Source organism: Pan paniscus, chromosome 12 (genome assembly GCF_029289425.2).
Source record: "Pan paniscus chromosome 12, NHGRI_mPanPan1-v2.0_pri, whole genome shotgun sequence".
Classification (NCBI taxonomy): Eukaryota; Metazoa; Chordata; class Mammalia; order Primates; family Hominidae; genus Pan; species Pan paniscus.
Window position 1 is genome coordinate 28732517 of NC_073261.2, and position 20608 is coordinate 28753124.

General features: G+C 36.4%; 1 protein-coding gene across 1 annotated transcript; it reads left to right on the forward strand.

Moving 5' to 3' along the window:
• The first annotated feature begins 1755 nt into the window (after positions 1–1755).
• Positions 1756–16872, forward strand: LOC117978794 (interleukin-1 receptor-like 1). The gene is made up of 11 exons (XM_034952030.3): positions 1756–1831; positions 2613–2822; positions 3335–3545; positions 4596–4770; positions 5164–5326; positions 6701–6772; positions 7512–7653; positions 7746–7891; positions 12459–12605; positions 13594–13761; positions 16051–16872. The coding sequence occupies exons 2-11, from the start codon at positions 2762–2764 to the stop codon at positions 16434–16436; spliced, it is 1671 nt and encodes a 556-aa protein (XP_034807921.2). The 5' UTR covers positions 1756–1831; positions 2613–2761; the 3' UTR covers positions 16437–16872.
• Positions 16873–20608: the final 3736 nt, after the last annotated feature.

The following is a 20608-nucleotide window of genomic DNA, read 5'->3' on the forward strand; positions in this document are numbered from 1 at the left end:
TTTGAGTGATGTTAATGATAAGTACCACAGAGTATTGTACTTTGAATGAAAGGTCTTAATTGTCAAATGAACAACTGAATTATTTTATAGGAAGAGTTCAACTTTAATAAATACTCCTGCAGAATTTCATCATTATGATGTTAAAATTGATGGAAGCTTTATTTTTTAAACTGAGAAACTAATGCTTACGTGGCCTAGTTTAAGAATGAATGCTCCAACTTAATACATGTTTTAAAAAGATGTTTTGGGATACCAAATGTAAAAGAATTCCGAGTTTGTGTTATTTTATTGAACAAACCTATTCAGCACTTGGGGAATCGCAGGCAGCGTTGCAGACTCGCTGACTCCTGGCTGTGATCTCACACCCAAACTGCAATCATATCCTGATAAAACGGACTTCCACAAGTAGGTCAAGAATAGTAATGTGCAGACCTAATTCCTCTAATTTACGGCGAACATCTCGTGGTCAATCTCCCCGCGGTCAAAGGACTGTGTATCTCTTCCTCTCAGAGCCACTCCACAGGCCAAAAGGCTGACTAAACCCCTGACAGATAAGAGATTCAAGAGTAGTCCCAGCCCCCATGGGGAGCAAAGACGCTGGCTCAAAAAACGTACTGATAACTCTCCCTTTTGCAGCTACTCCTTTCTGAACCTTCCACAAGCAGTGGCAGTTGGATTCTGTGATTAGTCTAGTCTTCAGAGCCAGCCTTCTTGAGTTCAAATTCTGACTTCACCCCTTAATGTGAAGTGACGTGGGCAAGTTGCTTGATCTCTCTGTGCCTCAGTGTCCTTGTCTGTAAAATGGGCATCATAATAATAGCGCCTGCCACATTGGGTGAGTGTGAGAATGAAGGAATTAATACATGTAAATCACTTAGACTGTGTCTGGCATAGAGGACATTCTAAAGAAAAGTTAGCTATTATCATTATATTATTATATTGGTCTGGAATTAGTTCCTGAATCCTTCTGAGATGTGATGACTTATAAACGTAGGTTGAGTTTACTCATGATAGGGTCATCGCAACTATGCATAGCTAAAATCAAATTTTGCTTTTCAAGTTTGTTTTACCTGGAGCCCTAGAGTTCAGGGTTATGGTTTCCTTTGTCACTCCCCTTGAGGGAAGCTTCTTAGTCACACCCTCCTTCTCTTTCTCTGCACTCTATGCACTCTAGAAAAGCTCCTTTTTTTTTTTCTTCATCCAGGCAGAGAGGCCTACTGGGACTTAAATCCAAGGAGCTGAAATCTGTTTTGGGATGGGGTGGAGTCACATTCTGGACCCTAGACAGAGAATTTCTAAGTTCCAGAAAGTGCTGCTTACTTCGCATTTCCTCTCCCCCACCTTTGCTTTTGAAACTCCTGGCACCAATGCTGCCAAGGCTGGCGGAGCTTTCCTGAGTGGTGTCTGCCAAATGAGGAGTCAAGGAATATCTGGAAAGGCAGCCTCCAGGTCCCTGATGTCAAGACCATTTAGAACTGAAAGTGTCCTAATATCGGGGCACAGGCAATAAGCATTAGTTATTAATCAGCCTGAGAAGTTGATTCTAAAATAGGAGGAAATGATTCAATTATTTCCTCTCAAGGGATTACTCAATGTTGTTTTTATGTTTAAATATTTATTTGTCAACATCAAGAATTCTTAGTACATGATGCACCAGCATTTTTGAACAAGTCATAGATTTGGCCACAAATCAAATTTCAGGATGGGAGGAGTGTCTCCCCTTTAAAATAGAAGAGAGTGAGTAGTCTATGAGGAGGGACCTACAAAGACTGGAAACTATTCTAAGCTCCATCACTGACTCCAAGTTCATCCCCTCTGTCTTTCAGTTTGGGTAAGCATCAATTACTTATCTAAAATTTGTAATAAGAAAAGTCTTCATAATTCATGATTGTGTTTATCCTTATGTTAGTAAATTTCTATGTTGGTTCTATTCTTCCCCTTATATTTTAAGAAAAGAAGTAAGAAAGTAAATGATTATTTTTCTGAAAGAAAAAATTAATGTATTTATTATTATTCATAGACCTTCAACTACTCTTAGAAAGCCTTTGGTGACTCCTGGGAACAAGCTGAGTCAAGGACAAAAGTTTGAGGGTTTGGGGTTGAGAATAGGACAATTACTTGGCTAATGCTTTAGTCTAGTTCTGATTTTGCTACTCCTTAGTTGCTTTGTGATGACTACTTGCACATGTGTCTGTTTGTGAGTTATTTTTGTGAGCATGCTGCCACCAGCCTGTGTGGATGTCTGTGGTTTCACATGATACATTTTATTTTCTAAAGTCTACTGAATTTTATGTTTTTTTTTTCAAAAATAGAAACTCATATTCTTTCCTTCTTAATTTAGTTTCTTTCAGGACATTCTCATGAGACTGGTGAAATATAACTGCGAAGCAGCATGATAATTGTGAAATAGCATGATCATTGTGAGAGCTATATGACCCAAAACTTCCATAGGAATAAGTGCAATGCTTGCATATCTGAAACCTGCTGTTGTTACATCTCTTTGCACTTAATAAATATGTGTTGACTGATTCATTCTCCTGGGTGGTGCTAAGAAAGTAAAAATCATGGCTGATAAAAATTCTGTTTATGGTTTTGTCTAATTTATTTTTCAGTTGAGATATAGGCTACTCTTCCCAACCCAGTCTTGAAGAGTATCACCAACTGCCTCATGTGTGGTGACCTTCACTGTCGTATGCCAGTGACTCATCTGGAGTAATCTCAACAACCAGTTACCAATACTTGCTCTTGATTGATAAACAGAATGGGGTTTTGGATCTTAGCAATTCTCACAATTCTCATGTATTCCACAGCAGCAAAGTTTAGTAAGTATTGCCTTCTAAGTATAATTTAAATTTTTATAAATTAAATAATTTCAAGAACATTTACCTTGTTTTAAGCAGTTTGCTTCCAGTTGTTCCAGTTGAATTGTAAACTGAAAAATATATTGCTTTTGTACAATCATTTTTCATTACTAATCTATCAGAAGAAATTCTTTGTAATGAATATATCATCAGTTTGGCTTTACATATTCAAATGCAGCAGAATTTAATGTGGTGCCTGCACATGGGAAGTGTTGTGGATGTTTATTGACTGACACACTGTTTGTTTAGATAGATAAGTCTGCTTTTCCATTGGATAACTGTGGGGGATTTAGCTCCAAATTAATTCATTAACATTTCGTAAGAGATCTTAATCAGTTACTTATTCTTTCCCAAGGTATCACAGTATATGACCGGCTTCTAAATTTAATCCTAGAAGAAAATATTGAGAGTATAAGAATTATGATCTTTTCATTTGATCATTTCAGGACTGTCTTTATATCTTTTATTTGCAGGTAAACAATCATGGGGCCTGGAAAATGAGGCTTTAATTGTAAGATGTCCTAGACAAGGAAAACCTAGTTACACCGTGGATTGGTATTACTCACAAACAAACAAAAGTATTCCCACTCAGGAAAGAAATCGTGTGTTTGCCTCAGGCCAACTTCTGAAGTTTCTACCAGCTGAAGTTGCTGATTCTGGTATTTATACCTGTATTGTCAGAAGGTATTATGCGGAAAGCTCCCATCTTCTTTCACCCTGCTCCCCTTTCTTCAATGGTTGATTGCCTGAGCTGCCCTTGCTTTCATTCCTTCCCTAGTCCTTTCTGGAACAGTTAAATTTATAAAGTGATTTGTATAAAAGTGATTTGGATAAACTTCTAGGAATACTATCAGGTTGAGGTCTAGCTCATTCTGAGCTATTTGGATTTACAGTTGCAGGGATTGATTTGTAGCTGACTTAGAGAAAAACCTAGCTTTCCTAGTGACCAAGATAACTGAGAGCAATTGCTTACTTTTGGCTGGAATTAAGAACAAACTAGCACAGAAAATAGTAATCTGGATGTTTTCCATCTCAGGGGGCCTCTAGTAGGTGAAAAGGGGCTTTTAACCTTCAAGTTAAGCCAGAGAAGGCTGATGAGATTGTGTGCCTAAAAATTAATTACTTTTGTTCACAAATTGTTAAATGTTTTGATTTTGTGGCTGTATTTGGCACACACAAAATGTCAAATGAATTAAATCAAAAAGCAGGAAGTATTAGTTAAGGGCCTAGGTCTGAGACTAGACAAGTGTCAAATTCATGCTCTGCCACTAGTTAACTGTGCGATGCCAGCAAGTTACTTCTCTGCCCTTCAGTTTCCTTCTCTGTAAAATGCATATAATGTAATAATATATTTCATCTCAAAGCATTATTGTGAAAATAAACTAAGGTAATGTGTGAAAAGTGCTCATCATCATCACTGGTACAGAGTAAACTCTGAATAAATAGTAATTATCTTTATTACACTGGGATTACAGCATTACAGCAGATGTAGTGTATGAATAAATGGTGAAGAAGTCATTGTTAGGGCTACTATGGGGGCTATGTTTTTAGCTCAAGTGTAACAAAAAAGTATTTAAACTCTAGATTTTAATGTTTATTTTTAAATAAGAAAATAACCATTATGTATATTGATGGTTTTTAAGAAGAAAAGCAATATTAAGTAAAGGCTGAATTTAGATTAAGTTATTTCACAATGCTAAGTGACTCTTTTAATTGTCTGACTTATTTTAACAGTCCCACATTCAATAGGACTGGATATGCGAATGTCACCATATATAAAAAACAATCAGATTGCAATGTTCCAGATTATTTGATGTATTCAACAGTATCTGGATCAGAAAAAAATTCCAAAATTTATTGTCCTACCATTGACCTCTACAATTGGACAGCACCTCTTGAGTGGTTTAAGGTAAGAAGAAATTTGGAAGGAAATAGATGAAAATTACACAATTAAAATAGACACAAGTGGCCGGGCACAGTGGCTCATGCCTGTAATCCCAGCACTTTGGGAGGCCAAGGAAGGCAGATCACTTGAGGCCAGGAGTTCGAGACCAGCCTGGCCAACATGAGGAAACCCCATCTCTACTAAAAATATAAAAATCAGCTGGGTGTGGTGGCACACACCTGTAATCCCAGCAGCTTGGGAGGGTGAGGTATGAAAATCACTTGAACCTAGAAGGCAGAGGTTACAGCGAGCCCAGATTGCACCACTCACTCCAGCCTAGGCAACAAACATTCTGTCAACAGATAAATAAATAAAAGTGAAGAATTACTGAGAAGGAAATGGAATTTCTTATTTCAGAATTGTCAGGCTCTTCAAGGATCAAGGTACAGGGTGCACAAGTCATTTTTGGTCATTGATAATGTGATGACTGAGGACGCAGGTGATTACACCTGTAAATTTATACACAATGAAAATGGAGCCAATTATAGTGTGACGGCAACCAGGTCCTTCACGGTCAAGGGTAAGCTACTGACATTAATGAGATAGAATACTACGTGAAAGAAGTCGAAATGGGAACAGCGGTGCCCTTCTGGTTGGGTTTCTTGCATTTCTCCCTCCTCCCTTTACTTCCTCCTGCTCCATCTTATCTTATACATTCTGAACTATGACGCAAAGAGGTTTTCTGAACACACTATCAAGATTTAAGAAATTTCAGGGGGAAATTACATTACTAATTCAAAGCCACATCTGTTCTTTATTCTTTTTTTGTGACTTAATTTTCCAAAGATAAAGCAATCTGAATGCTAACTTAATTTACTTTTTTTGAATGGAAATACAACTATTTGGAGAGAAAAACCAGCTTTTTTTTTTTTTCTAGTTTGGTGTCAGAGTTTCTGCAATTTAAAAAAGAACTTAATCTTTAGTAATACTCATTGGATTCAAAGTTTAATGAGAGGCTTTGTGATGGTATACTATGGTGTACATAAATGTTGTCGAGTGGTTTTTAATCTTTGTTTGCAATACTTTCAACATCATCAATGGCCTTGAGTAGGTCACTTCATTCTAAAAATGTGTTTTCCAAGTTATTTTAAATTTTATAAAAGCTTATTTAAGGGAAAGATTTCACAATCATAGCTTATCAATCTACAAAGGATTGGGGTCTCCTTAGCACAAGTCGATCTACAGACGTAGATGTAATAGCCCCTTTACGTATGACAGTTTTTTCAGGGCAAAGCAATATTGGAGACAAATTTTTGGAGTTTTTCAATACTCCACCGCTGTAAAATAAGCATCACCAGACCACATTCCTATCAGTGCCTCTTCCTGTTTAATATCAACCCTTACAGTGGTCCTTAATCACACTGTCATTAAATAAATGAGCATGAAGGGATGGAGGATTGCAGCAGTGCTCCACAAGCACTGCCCGTCTTTCAGCCTTAGTGGTCACAGGAGTCAGAATTCTGTACGGGGAAGATTTCACTGAGGATGGGCCACCCTAGTGGAGAACTGCGAGCAAATCTGTGGACTCATCCATTTATTGTTTTCCTGGGTCTTTTGAAATCTTCTCTGTAGTCTTATTCTTATTCTGTAGAAGAGTAGTTTTCTAACAACTACTAGGTCATGTAATTAGTTTTATGGGTTGGACCTGCATTTGTTTAAGTGATATCAGAGAATAAAGATATTAAAGAGCATCATAGGTAATAAAAGAAAGTTTTATTTAAGTGCCTTTCTGTTTCGTGTGTGTGTGTGTGTGTGTGTGTTTGTCATTATGGGTTATTGTCAGAAGAACTTGAAAAACATTGCTATGAAATAGAATAGAAACATGAAAATACAAGCTTTATATTGACTAGCATTCAATGCTCTCCTAATATTTATATTTCTTTTTGTCTTTAAGATGAGCAAGGCTTTTCTCTGTTTCCAGTAATCGGAGCCCCTGCACACAATGAAATAAAGGAAGTGGAAATTGGTAAGAAAATTTATCAGAATGCTGTAAATATTGCCTGGAAAAATCCTTCCATATGACCCCTGTTCTGAATTCCCTTAGCAGGGGTCAGGCAATTAGCATAAGGAACCTTGAGGAGTAAGTGAGGTGACATCCCTGGAAGCACCTGCCCCAAGCATTTGCTAATATTGGGAACAGGGACACAGCAATTGCAGTGTTTACATTTGTTTATTGTACTTTGTAATTCATGATGCTTTCATGTATGCATCTAATTTCATCTTCATCTCTATCCCAGAGCTTGGGATGGAGACCTGCAGGGTGTTCATTCTGGGCAATGGTAGCCAGATCCGGTAAAACATGTTTATCTTCAAAGTAGCTTATGGAGAGATAAAGAGAGTTCTGTAGAAAGATGTGGAAGAGGGCAGTTGGAAAGAAACTCTAATTTCTAGTAGAGGGCAATCCTTTTACTAGAAATCCTTTATAATGTGGGGTTGGTGAAGGCAGAATCATTGACCTTGTTAGTTTCCCATGCAGATGAGAACATAGTGGGAGCTGAGCTTCAAACCCAGCTGGGTGAATGAAGGTAATGGAAGCAGGGAGGAGGCAAGAGAGGACATAGAAAGAGGAAGGTGCTAGAGATGAGGGAGGGAGGTCCTGGTGGGGTGCATACTAAGTGTTCAGTAAGGTTTTTTTTACATTAAATGGGATAAAATGCCAGTCGCAGAAGTTAATTTTATTGGTGAATGTCCTTACTCCCCTCTAGGAAAAAACGCAAACCTAACTTGCTCTGCTTGTTTTGGAAAAGGCACTCAGTCCTGGGCTGCCGTCCTGTGGCAGCTTAATGGAACAAAAATTACAGACTTTGGTGAACCAAGAATTCAACAAGAGGAAGGGCAAAATCAAAGGTATTTTTATATTGAAGAGAACCATCCTCTTCCCCTTGCACATGGTTTGCACCTGCAAAGTAGGCATTAAAAGTAACAGGTTGTTTTCTTAGTTTCAGCAATGGGCTGGCTTGTCTAGACATGGTTTTAAGAATAGCTGACCTGAAGGAAGAGGATTTATTGCTGCAGTACGACTGTCTGGCCCTGAATTTGCATGGCTTGAGAAGGCACACCGTAAGGCTAAGTAGGAAAAATCCAAGTAAGGAGTGTTTCTGAGACTTTGGTCACCTGAGCTTTCTCTAGCAAGTGTAAGCAGAATGGAGTGTGGTTCCAAGAGATCCATCAAGACAATGGGAATGGCCTGTGCCATAAAATATGCTTCTCTTCTTCCAGATGTTGTTTGCTGTCTGCTCTTTGTAGACTGTTCCTGTTTGCTGGGAGCTTCTCTGCGGCTTAAATTGCTCGTCCTCCCCCACTCCCTATCGTTGGTTTGTCTAGAACACTCAGCTGCTTCTTTGGTCATCCTTGTTTTCTAACTTTATGAACTCCCTCTGTCTCACTGTATGTGAAAGAAAATACACCAACAACTGTAAACTGAACGTGTTCTTTTGTGCTCTTTTATAACTTGTATTACATGTTGTAAGCATGGTCCCTTCTATACCTTTTTCTGGTCATAATGAACACTCATTTTGTTAGCGAGGGTGGTAAAGTGAACAAAAAGGGGAAGTATCAAACTACTGCCATTTCAGTGAGAAAATCCTAGGTGCTACTTTATAATAAGACATTTGTTAGGCCATTCTTGCATTGATATAAAGAAATACCTGAGACTGGGTGATTTATATGAAAAGAGGTTTAATTGGCTCACGGTTCTGCAGGCTGTATGGGAAGCATGGCGGCATCTGCTTCTGGGGACACCTCAGGAGCTTTACTCATGGCAGAAGGCAAAGCAAAGGCAGGCACTTCAAACAGTAAAAGCAGGAGTGAGAGAGAGGTGCCACACTTAAACAGCCAGATCTCATGAGAAGTCACTCACTATTGCAAGGACAGCATCAAGGGGATGGTGCTAAACCATTCATGATGAACTCACCCCCATGATCCAATCACCTCCCACCAGGCTCCACCTCGAATACTGGGGATTACCATTCAGCATGAGATTTGGGCAGGAACACAGACCCAAACCATATCACACACATTATCATTGTTAAACTTTATAAAGTGTTTAAGGTACATGGAACACCTGGGAAGTCTGGTAGCTCAGCCCATTTCTTTATTGCATCTGTTATTCACCATGTAATTCAGGTACCACCTATTCCAGGGAGCCTTTCTTGGCCCTCAGTTTGCAGTATACACACTTTCCAAGTACTCTTGTAGCATCCTGTTTGTATCATAGCACTGGTCACATTGCCTTACCTAAATCTGTTTGACAGTCTGCTCAACACGACTGCAAGCTCCATGAGGGCAGGGACATCATCTCATCCATCTTCGAGTCCTTAGTGCAATACCTGACAGCTAGCCAGTGCTCAGCTAAATATTTGTTGACTGAATAAATGAATGCACAACCAAATTATTGATACCAAATGTTTTTTGTGTACATTTCTACTTCTCTAGCTATAAGTCTTAATTATACAACAAAATACTATTTTTATATTTATGTTTGGTAAATTCAATAACTTTCCTCATCATTTGGAAAGTCAAATTGTTGATTGCTTCCCTACAGTTTTTTCTGAATCTAGCAGGATTTTAACGATATCATTATAATTTGACACAATAAAAGGACAACGTGAAACTGATGAATCTTTATTGGGTTAATTTCAGACGCTATATAATCTTTTTAAAATGTAACATTCTTTTTTATATATAAATAATTTATATATAAATATATAAAAATAAATAAATAAATAATAATTGGCATCACAAATAGCCAAAGCAGGGTTGGAGAGAGTGATCCTTCCTGGGTGCGGGCAAGAAGGGGATATGTTGTCTACAGAGTTTTCAAAACAGTGATAAAGCTGTCTACAAGTCATTGTGCTTTTTATCATCACTATGCCCAGACAATGTGAAACATCAGAGATGAAGTGCTCCTCCCACAGAGGTGGACTGATCCTTCTCCCCACTCCCTTGGTGTGTCTCTGAATGCAATGTTGTCTTGGAAAACAGCTTTCCAAGCATTTCACTCCTGAGCACTTGCCAGTTTCCTCACTTGTTCTTCACATATCCAGGCAAAGACATCCTGTTTGCTATATGAAGCATTGTATCCCGTATAAAAGGAAGGAAAGAGAGAAATATATTTTTACACTCATCACTCCTCAGGGGCTGTACAACCATGTAGAAATTGTTTAATGTGCTTGTCAAATAGCCAAAGAAAGTGTTAAACCCTGAGTTCCCACCCATGTGTGTGGTATGGTTAGGATTCATCCAGATACACACAGAGAGGCACAACAGGAGGAGAAAGGATAGGGGTGTGGGGACAGCGGGTCCCCAATATGGTGTAATCGTGGCAGGTCTCTGCCTGAAGTGGTATGTGGGGTTTTTCTGGTTTTAATTTTGACTTTAACCCCTGATTTGTAAGTTTTTCATAAAATAAACAGAATCATAACTCATGTAGATGGCTATAAGTGCCGTAGTGTTCTGTGGGTCTCTGGTGTCTGCCAGTGATAAGTGTGGCACCCCAGGAAGGCTGTGGACCCCATCAAGGTGCTATGTGAGGGCCATGCTTGGGGTGGTGGTGGGCCCAGTAGACCCTGCAGCCATCCATCCAGCCTGCCCACCCACACTGCCCTTGTGTCCTCCTGCTTTGCTACGTTATCATTGATCAATGTCCCTGGTTACCTATGTGTTTGAATTATCTTCGTGTTACAGGTGTTTCATGATTTTGCTCCTTCTAGCTTATTTGTATTTCACCTGTTTTTCTTTAAATCAACATGGTTACACTCTGTTTCAGCAACTGTATAAATTAAACACAAATTATTACTACTGCTATTGAGTTGTCATGATGAATTCTTTTTTATTTCTGAAATTATAGCATTTCTTGAATTTAAGAGAACAAAAACTTGAAAGGCCTATGTCTCCATTTTATTAACTATTACTAAATACATATTTGATGCTCATAATAATAATAATACACATTTATTCATTATTTCCTATGTACAAGGACTTACCTACTTATTTTACATTTAACTTTCTCATTTATTTTCTCAATACTTCAAAGTAAAAGACAAAGAAAGTTGAATAACTTGCGAAATACTACAGTTATGGAGCAAGGATTCAAACACAGCCAGCATTTTCCTAGCTATATGTGTATACAGAAAGTAATGTTTTGTCATCACATACCTGAATTAGTTATACTTTTATAAAATAATTCACACTTACGAAGACTTCCTCTGATGTCTTGGATCAACTTCTTTCCTCTACTTGGAAGCGTCCAGCCAATGGCATGGTTACTTCCCAGCAACCCCCACAGGAAGTACACATTCCTCTGTGCATCCAGCTGAGGTTTTTAGAGAGAGAGTGACCTGGAAAGGAATCCTGTTGAAACGATTTACTTACGGAGTTTTCATTATTTAACCTGATGACAGTAAGCTCTTTGTCAATTTTCACTTTTTCCCCCCAATTTTGTGTCACATCACCTTGATAATTCTTGATTCCATACTGCTGGTCACTGAGAGAACTGATAAACTATTAGAGGTTGTGGAGGAATTCGTGAATATGGGCCAGTGATTTTTCTACCTTAAAACTGGGAGCCCATGCATGGAGACTTAAGACGGAAAAGAACCGTATCAGCAAATCTCATTTGAGATTCTTCTCACATTCATCAGTGCATATGCATGTTGCATCTGCATTTTGTGAAGCAAGGAGTACTAGGAAAAATTTCTGGGTTGGTTGAGTAATGTTCACCATGAGAGAAGTATGGGCTATGAGTAGGACCTAGAACTTAGTAATTTGACTTTTGAATTCTTTATCAAAGATGCTTTAGCCACTTAGGTGACTCTTGCTTCTTCTCCTACCTCCCACACTGCCAAGCCCTTAGAGGCAACAAGTCTCTCAGACCTGTTGATGCCTTCTCCTTAATGCCCTGACAGCACCTTGTCTGTTCCTTTCTCATTATTGCATGAGTTACAACCCTCTGCATCTTGCAACCCAAGTACCACACTCCATTCTTCTCTGAGTGCCCATAGTTTCTTTCCACAGAAACAAACTTTCTGCTACCATCAGATTAATCTCTTGGGAAAACCACTCAAGTCTCCAGTGCTCCTGTGACCTTCAGAAGAAGGCAATCTGCCTTAGTTGGGGTTTCAAGTCTGGACAGAACCTGGCCCTGACCAAACTTTCTAATCATATCTTCCACCAATTCCCCAAACTGGGTTATTCCACTTCCTCAGAAAACACACTTCCTCTCTGCACTTAGGCTTATGGTATTCTCTCTGCCCAGGTGGGCATTTCCTTTTTTGCATCTCCCTGAATCCTACTCATCTTTCAGAGGCCTCCTCTTCCTCCAGGAAGGCTCCCTTTCCCAGTCCTGCATGGAGCAAGCTCTCCTTCTAAACTCCTCTGCCAGCAAAAATCATGCTTTTGCCTCCCATCTTAGTTAAGTTGACAAGTGTCTCTCTGCCTCTTTTGCCTTTGAGAATTCCCTATAATGCTTAGCCTGATGTGTTGTAGAGGCTCAATAAATGTGACTGTCCTGGTACTTAAAGCAGCCATGAAAATTCCCAGTGGGTATATCTTATGTGAAATTCTTGTACTCCCAAGGGAAGCCAGCATCCATGTATCAGTTTATTATATCTTGTTTCAGTAGTAATAATAATCTTTTTCTTTCTTTTGAATAGTTGATCATCATAGCACCTACTGCATAATTGCAGTATGTAGTGTATTTTTAATGCTAATCAATGTCCTGGTTATCATCCTAAAAATGTTCTGGATTGAGGCCACTCTGCTCTGGAGAGACATAGCTAAACCTTACAAGACTAGGAATGGTAAGTGGCAAATACCAAGTTTTTCTCCCAAAGAAAAAATCCCATAATAACTGTTGGTTACTTGTCTATTAATCTTTCAGTAGCTAGGCTGCTAAGCCCAGATTCCATTTTGCTTGCTAATCTGTTATCAGTGAGTTGTGGTTTTGGATTTTCTTAGAGGCCATTTTCCATCCTGCTATGTAAATCCTCATGGTCCTGAGATCCATCTCAACAGCTCAATTTTCTTCCCCAATAGGATTGCTATTCCTACTGAGTTCCCAATAACAGAATCTGCCCCAAGCCCAGAAAGGTGTAAATTTCATAATGTATTGGTAAGACATTATGAAGTTAAACACAGTAGCAAAATTGTTCCTGTTTTCCAGATGTGAGCAGGTTAGAAAGGTCTATCGGAATGCATGTGTGTTCTACCTGAAACCCTGATCCGTAAAGTCTAACCCAGGCACACAAGCATGTGCATGAAAGGAGTCAGTTCTGCCTGCTAGATGCAAACTTCATGCTTTCATTTGGAGGCAGATACATGTTGCATTTTTTCAAACAGTTGACTGAAGTAGGAGCTCATTGTTTGATCTGTGGAAAATTCAGATCCCTTAAAAAATTCTATGCCCTTGCTACTATTAGCTTTAAATTTTTTCACTTCCCCAGGGGAGTATGGGGAAACCAAAGATGAAACCAAAGTCTATTCAGCACAGAAGGCCCCCTTATTCATAGATTATTAATCAAAATTGATGAGATGGACAGGTTCTTGTCCACTTTTTTGTTATTTAGTCTGTGACAGTAAAAAGGAGAAACACTTTGGGATGAAGACTGTTATTTCCTGATAGTGTTTTGTGGCAGTGGTTTGCCGTCAACATCTCTTGAGTCTAGAATATTTTGGAGGATGACATACATTCACCAACAGCCATAAAACTTGGAGAGGAATGTCTTTGAAGAGCCCAGTGAGAATTTTTAGAATCAAGTAAGAAGTTGTACTTCTTGTTTTCATTTTCAGATGGAAAGCTCTATGATGCTTATGTTATCTACCCACGGAACTACAAATCCAGTACAGATGGGGCCAGTCATGTAGAGCACTTTGTTCACCAGATTCTGCCTGATGTTCTTGAAAATAAATTTGGCTATACCTTATGCATTTATGGGAGAGATATGCTACCTGGAGAAGGTAAAGCTATTGACATACATTAGGGACAGAAATTCATGCTTATTAAAGGCTGTGAACTAGGTGGCCTTATCCCTGCATTGGAAAATGAATTGCATTTACTACCACAGGCCTTAAGACCAGAACTTTAAATATTTATCCAGAAGCAGACACTTATCCTTCAATCGTCCCTCTCCCATCATTGTCCCAGTGATGAGATCTTCACAGTAATGTTGGTGGTGTGAATTCAGAGTTAGAAGTCCTTTGCTTCAAGGACTTAGCAAACCATCATCCCTACTTTATTCCCTTGGTCCCCCACCAGGATAACTCTGCCACTTCTTAATTCTGTCCATAAGATTTGAAAGAGGACTTAAAAATTGACGAATTTTGTTCTGGTAGCCATAGGCACTAGCTGAAATACCTTAAAAGTACTCAGAGAGTCTTCATGACTTTCTTCATGTTGGTGAAACATTTGCAAATTTATATTCTCACCAGAACAAAAAGAACTATAGCTTCTGTTCCTTAATATTCCTACCCAATTTTATATACTTTTGACAGTTTTATCACAACTCCTGTGATTGCAGTAGTTATTTTTCCCTTCCCTTAATACATTTATGTCCAGTACCTATGGACCCTCCTTGTGAACTCTTCTCTAATTTCTCACAGACCAGGAAGGGTTTGGAATATAACTGGGGCTCAGCTATCAAGGGCCTAAGCATAATAAAGTAAATGTTCAGTTTTACATTTTAAACTCATTTTACTAAGAAGAGGAATTCACATGCCTATAGATGTAAAGGTATGAACAACAGGTGACTTTGGTTTACCCTGGAATATCTGGGAATGCTAATAGCCTCAATAACGGCTCAAGAGACTTGTGAAAGATACAATTTAGGAGAATCGAATGCATTTCTTCTCTCGAGGCTCTCTTCTTCCCCCATTTTCCCACTGGCCACCCATGCAAGTAGAAGTAATGAGTAATGCTCTCAAACACTCTTTTCATATTACAAATGTACTGAAGAACCTGCAGGGACTCCAGTTGTTTGTGAGCTCAACAATGTGCCACATCTGGCCACAAGCTCTTCACCTCTTCTTTCTCAGTCCATCCACCTAAGTTCTAGTTACACTTCTCCTCAGCCAAACCCAGATGCTAGCTCTCTCACACTCAAGCTTGTGCTGCCTTCAATGTGTGACAACATACTAATCTGGAATGGTTTTCTACTTCCCTCTGTCAATGCATGTCCTCTGACCTTTCCTCAACCAAAATAAATGAAACCCAACAACACCAAACTTCACTCTTCACTTAGGAAAGTTCATGACTGACTAAGGTACTGTCTATAGTCTCATGCAACTTATCTTGCATTTGCCCCATCAAAATCCTCTCTGCACCACCACTCCATCCAGTGGCCCTGGGTGGCTGATCATCATGGAATCCATTGCACCCTTGTCCTGTGCTCCAGGCTGGGTTTGGCCAATGGGAGGCACTGGCAGGAGGTCAGAGGGTGGTCATGTACCTGCCTCTCCACGTGGGGCTTCTGGAGCAGCTGTGCTTCTCCCTCTGGGAGCACCTCTTCTCAGCTGGCCTGCCTCATGCATCTGCAATCCCTCAGACACCCCTCTGTGAGAATATCTTGGATTGTTTTCTTCACGGTTGTGCTTTCTCCTGTTGCAGTGAGGACTGGGTATTTCATGTTCTTTCTGAGTCCACCCAGAGCTAATTGGAATCACCATGGCGTCTACGCTGTATAAACACCAAATGGGAAAGGGGATCTATTGTCCCTTGAGATTTTTCTAGTTTGGATCAAATCAGTTTCTACAACAGAGATTAATGGGGGTGAAGTAAAGTCAGGACTTACTTTCCTAGAGACTTTGGACAATTTTGAGGGGCAAAGCTTCCTGAGTTTGTGCTTTTTAATATGTGAGTTAAAATTTTAAGCCATTGAAAAACATATAAGCAAATATTCTAAGAAGATAATATGTATTCTAAGAAGAATGAACCAGAATTCTAAGTCTCTAATGCAACAATAGACTAAATATCTTTACATTCCCATTTACTTGGAAGGACTCTGTTTTAGTTAAGACTAAGCTACCTGGGAAATAAAAAGAGGACATTGGGGCTGATATTCTCACAAATGAAAGGAACACAAAGAACAAAACGGGTTCTCTATCCACACATATTTCCACTTCTCTGAGTAAGTGACTTGTTGTCAGAGAATCTCACACCAGATTATAACAATAAGACTTTTAAATGTTCAGGATGTTTATGTTTAAAGCATTAGACTGATAAGAAATCTGATCTATTTCTTGTATGACTAGATGTAGTCACTGCAGTGGAAACCAACATACGAAAGAGCAGGCGGCACATTTTCATCCTGACCCCTCAGATCACTCACAACAAGGAGTTTGCCTACGAGCAGGAGGTTGCCCTGCACTGTGCCCTCATCCAGAACGACGCCAAGGTGATACTTATTGAGATGGAGGCTCTGAGCGAGCTGGACATGCTGCAGGCTGAGGCGCTTCAGGACTCCCTCCGGCATCTTATGAAAGTACAGGGGACCATCAAGTGGAGGGAGGACCACATTGCCAATAAAAGGTCGCTGAATTCCAAATTCTGGAAGCACGTGAGGTACCAAATGCCTGTGCCAAGCAAAATTCCCAGAAAGGCCTCTAGTTTGACTCCCTTGGCTGCCCAGAAGCAATAGTGCCTGCTGTGATGTGCAAAGGCATCTGAGTTTGAAGCTTTCCTGACTTCTCCTAGCTGGCTTATGCCCCTGCACTGAAGTATGAGGAGCAGGAATATTAAAGGGATTCAGGCCTCAGGTTTCATCTGGTAACTTTCCTTCCATTTCCCTGCTTCTGGGTGGATGCAAAATGGCCAGAAATTTTTCTCCTCAATCCTCCACCATACTCCAGCCACCATTTTCTTCCCTTTTCCCTTTTGCTTGCCTGTCTTCACTGTGGTGTGGGATGTTTTCACTACTCTTTTTTCCTCTCTCTCTGTCTTGCTTTGTTTCTCCTCATTCTTTGTCAATAATCTGAATAGCAAACTAATCATTCGACAGTAGATTTTCACGTCATCTTGAAGAACATTCTGATTCCCTCAGGCAGAATGTCAGTTGTAAATCTTGTTCCCAACATGCCAGATTTTCTTTATTTTTTATATATATAATACTTTATATATAATATTATATATAACATTATATATATAATATTATATAATATATAATATATAATATATAAAATGTGTATATAATTATATATAATTATATAAAATATAACATAGAATATCTAATAATGTATAATATAGAACATAAAAATAATATTATTTAATATATAATACATAATATTTTATATATAATATTTTTATATAACATTTTAAATATAATATATATAATTATTAATTATATATAATTAATATATACTATATATTTTATATAATATAATATTATATATAATATATTATATATTTTATATAACATAATATTATATAGAACATATTATATATTTTATATAATATAAAGAATATATAATACATTATATATTATATAATATAATATGATATATAATATGTAATATATAATATATAATATAATATATAATATAATATGATATATAATCTATAATATATAATATGTAATTATTAAATATTAAAATTATTAATAATAATAATTATATTATATATATAATTATATATAATATATAATATTATATATTATATTATATATGATATATATTTATATATATAAAATTTATATATAATATTATATAACATATATTTTATATATTATATATTATATAATATTATATATTATACATTTCATATATAATATTATATATAATATTATATATTTTATATACAATATGATATATAATATAATTTATATGTTATATATTTATATATAATTATTATATAAATTATATAAATATAAATTATATATTTATATGTAATTATTATATAAATTATATAAATTATTATATATATTTATAATATATATAAATTATTATATAATTTATAAATTATATATAATATAATTTCTATTATATTATATATTATATATACTATATAATATATATAGTATATATAATATATACTATATAATATATATAATATATATTATATATATACTATATAATATAATATATTATATATATTATATAGTATATATAATATATAATATAATAGAAATTATATTATATATAATTTATAAATTATATAATAATTTATATAATAATTACATATAAATATATAATTTATATTTATATAATTTATATAATAACTATATATAAATATATAACATATAAATTATATTATATATCATATTGTATATAAAATATATAATATGATATATAATATTATATATGAAATGTATAATATATAATATTATATAATATATATTATATATAAAATATATATACTATATAATATATATATTATATATTATATATACTATATATTATATATATTATATAGTATATATAATATATATAATATATAGTATATATAATATATATATTCTATATATAGTATATATAATATAATATTATATATAATATATAGTATTCTATATAAATAATATAAGATGTTTTATATAGAATATTATATATAATATAATATATATTTTATACAGAATATTTTATATGTATAGTATTTTATATATATGTATTTGAGACAGTGTCTCCTATGAACATACTTGTGGACTTACGATTTTATTTTGACACTTAAGAGTGGTCATAGGGTAGGTGCATATTTAACTTTCAGAGAAACTTATACATTGTTTCACAAACTAATTGTACTACTTTCCATTCCCACCAGTTGTGTATGAGAGCTCTGCTGCTTCATTGCCTCACCAATAATTGGTGTTGTCAAGTTTCTTTATATTTTAATAATTTTCACAGGTGTTAGATGAAGATCACCATGGTCTTAACCTGAAGTTCCCCGACTAATGATGATGAGCCCTTTTCATGTTTTCATTGGCCATTCGTATATATTTTTTAGTGAAGGCAAAATATTTTGCCTTATTTAAATTGTATTTCTTTTTATATTGTTGATGTGTAGGAATTATTTATGTATTGTGGATGCAAGTTCTTTGCCAGATAGATGTAAAGTGAGAATGTTTCCAGGGTTATCTATTCATTTTTAAGTGATGTCTTTGCTTAGTAGACATTTTTAATTTTGGTGATGTCCAATTAATCAATGTGTCCCAAATGGCTATTGTTTTTCGTGTCCTAGCTAAGAATTTTTTTTTTTGTGCCTGTCCAAGGGCATGATTTATTTATTTATTTTCTGCCTGTTCAAGGGTCTTCTCTGTATTTTTATGAAATATTTACGGTTCTAGCTTTTATGTTTAGGTCCATGGTCTATTGTGAATTGATACTTGTATATAGAACAAGGCAAGGACAAAGTTCTTTTTTCTGCTGCTGCTTCTTCTGTAGAGGTACCCAGCTGTTCCAGCAATGTTTGTGAAAGACTGTTTTTTCCCCACTGAATTGACATGGTGCTTTGTTAAAAAAATCAATTGACTAGATATGTGTGGATCTATTAGTCTACTTTCTATTTTGTATGTTTGTATGTTTCTGTGAATATCACATTGCCATAATTACTATTGCCTTATTATAAATCCTCAAGTCAGTATAAGTCTCTCAACTTTGTTCATCTTTGTCAAGATTGCCCAGACAGGCCGGGCAGGTGGCTCACCCCTGTAATTTCAACACTTTGGGAGGCCGAAATGGGCGGATCACCTGAGGTCGAGAGTTCAAAACCAGCCTGACCAACACGGAGAAACCCCGTCTCTACTAAAAATACAAAAGTAGCCAGGCGTGATAGTGCATGCCTGTAATCCCAGCTACTCGGGCGGCTGAGGCAGGAGAATCGCTTGAACCCGGGAGGCTGAGGTTGCAGTGAGCCGAGATCGCGTCATTGCACTCACTCCAGCCTGGGCAACAAGAGCAAAACTCCGTCTCTGTCCGGACAATCCTAGATTATTTGCATTTTCATATGAATTTTAGAAACAGCTTCTTAATTTCTTTGAAAAATTTTCCTGGGATTTGGATTGAATTGTATTAAATATATAGATTCTGTAATATATAGAGTCTAAAAATATACAGTGTGGAGAATAGATGTCTTAAGTCTTCCAATCCGTAAACGTGGTATATCCCTTTATCACTTAGATGTTTCATCTCTGTTAGCAATATTTTGTAGTTTTCACAGGAGATATCTCATATATTATCCAATGAATTTATACTTTGGTATTTTGATTTTTAAATGCTATGGTAAATGGCACTTTTAACAAACTTCACTTTTCAAGTTTCCATCTCTAATATATAGAATTGCTATTGATTTTTATATTCCATGATCTTGATAAACTTAATATTTCCAGTAGTTTTTTTTTTTTGTAGATTTCAAAAGTTGGTCTACATATAATTATGCTCTCTGTTAAAACCAGTAGTTTTAATTCTTTCTTCTCAATCTTTATGCTTTCTAATTTTATTTTTATTTCTTCACTTGTTGCAAAGCAGTTGTCCCAGGTGGGAGCCAAAATCCTTATCTCATTACTAATCTTAGGAAAAAGTAAAATGTTTCACTATTATGAGGTCACCTGTAGGTTTCTTATAGATGTTCTTTATCAGATTAAGAAAGGTCATTTCTACTCTCGGTTTTCTGATCGTTATTAATTCAGAAAGGGTGTTGAATTTTGTCAGATGCTTTTATTTGCATTTATTGAAATAATTACATATTTTTATTTATTATGTGGTGAATTATCTTGATTGGGTAAAAAGAATTAAAATCATTGTCTCATTAAACATTTTGCCTGTCGGCCATGGGTTTCCCTTTTCCTTTTGTTAAATAACAGTTCTGCCACAAAATAAAAATCTA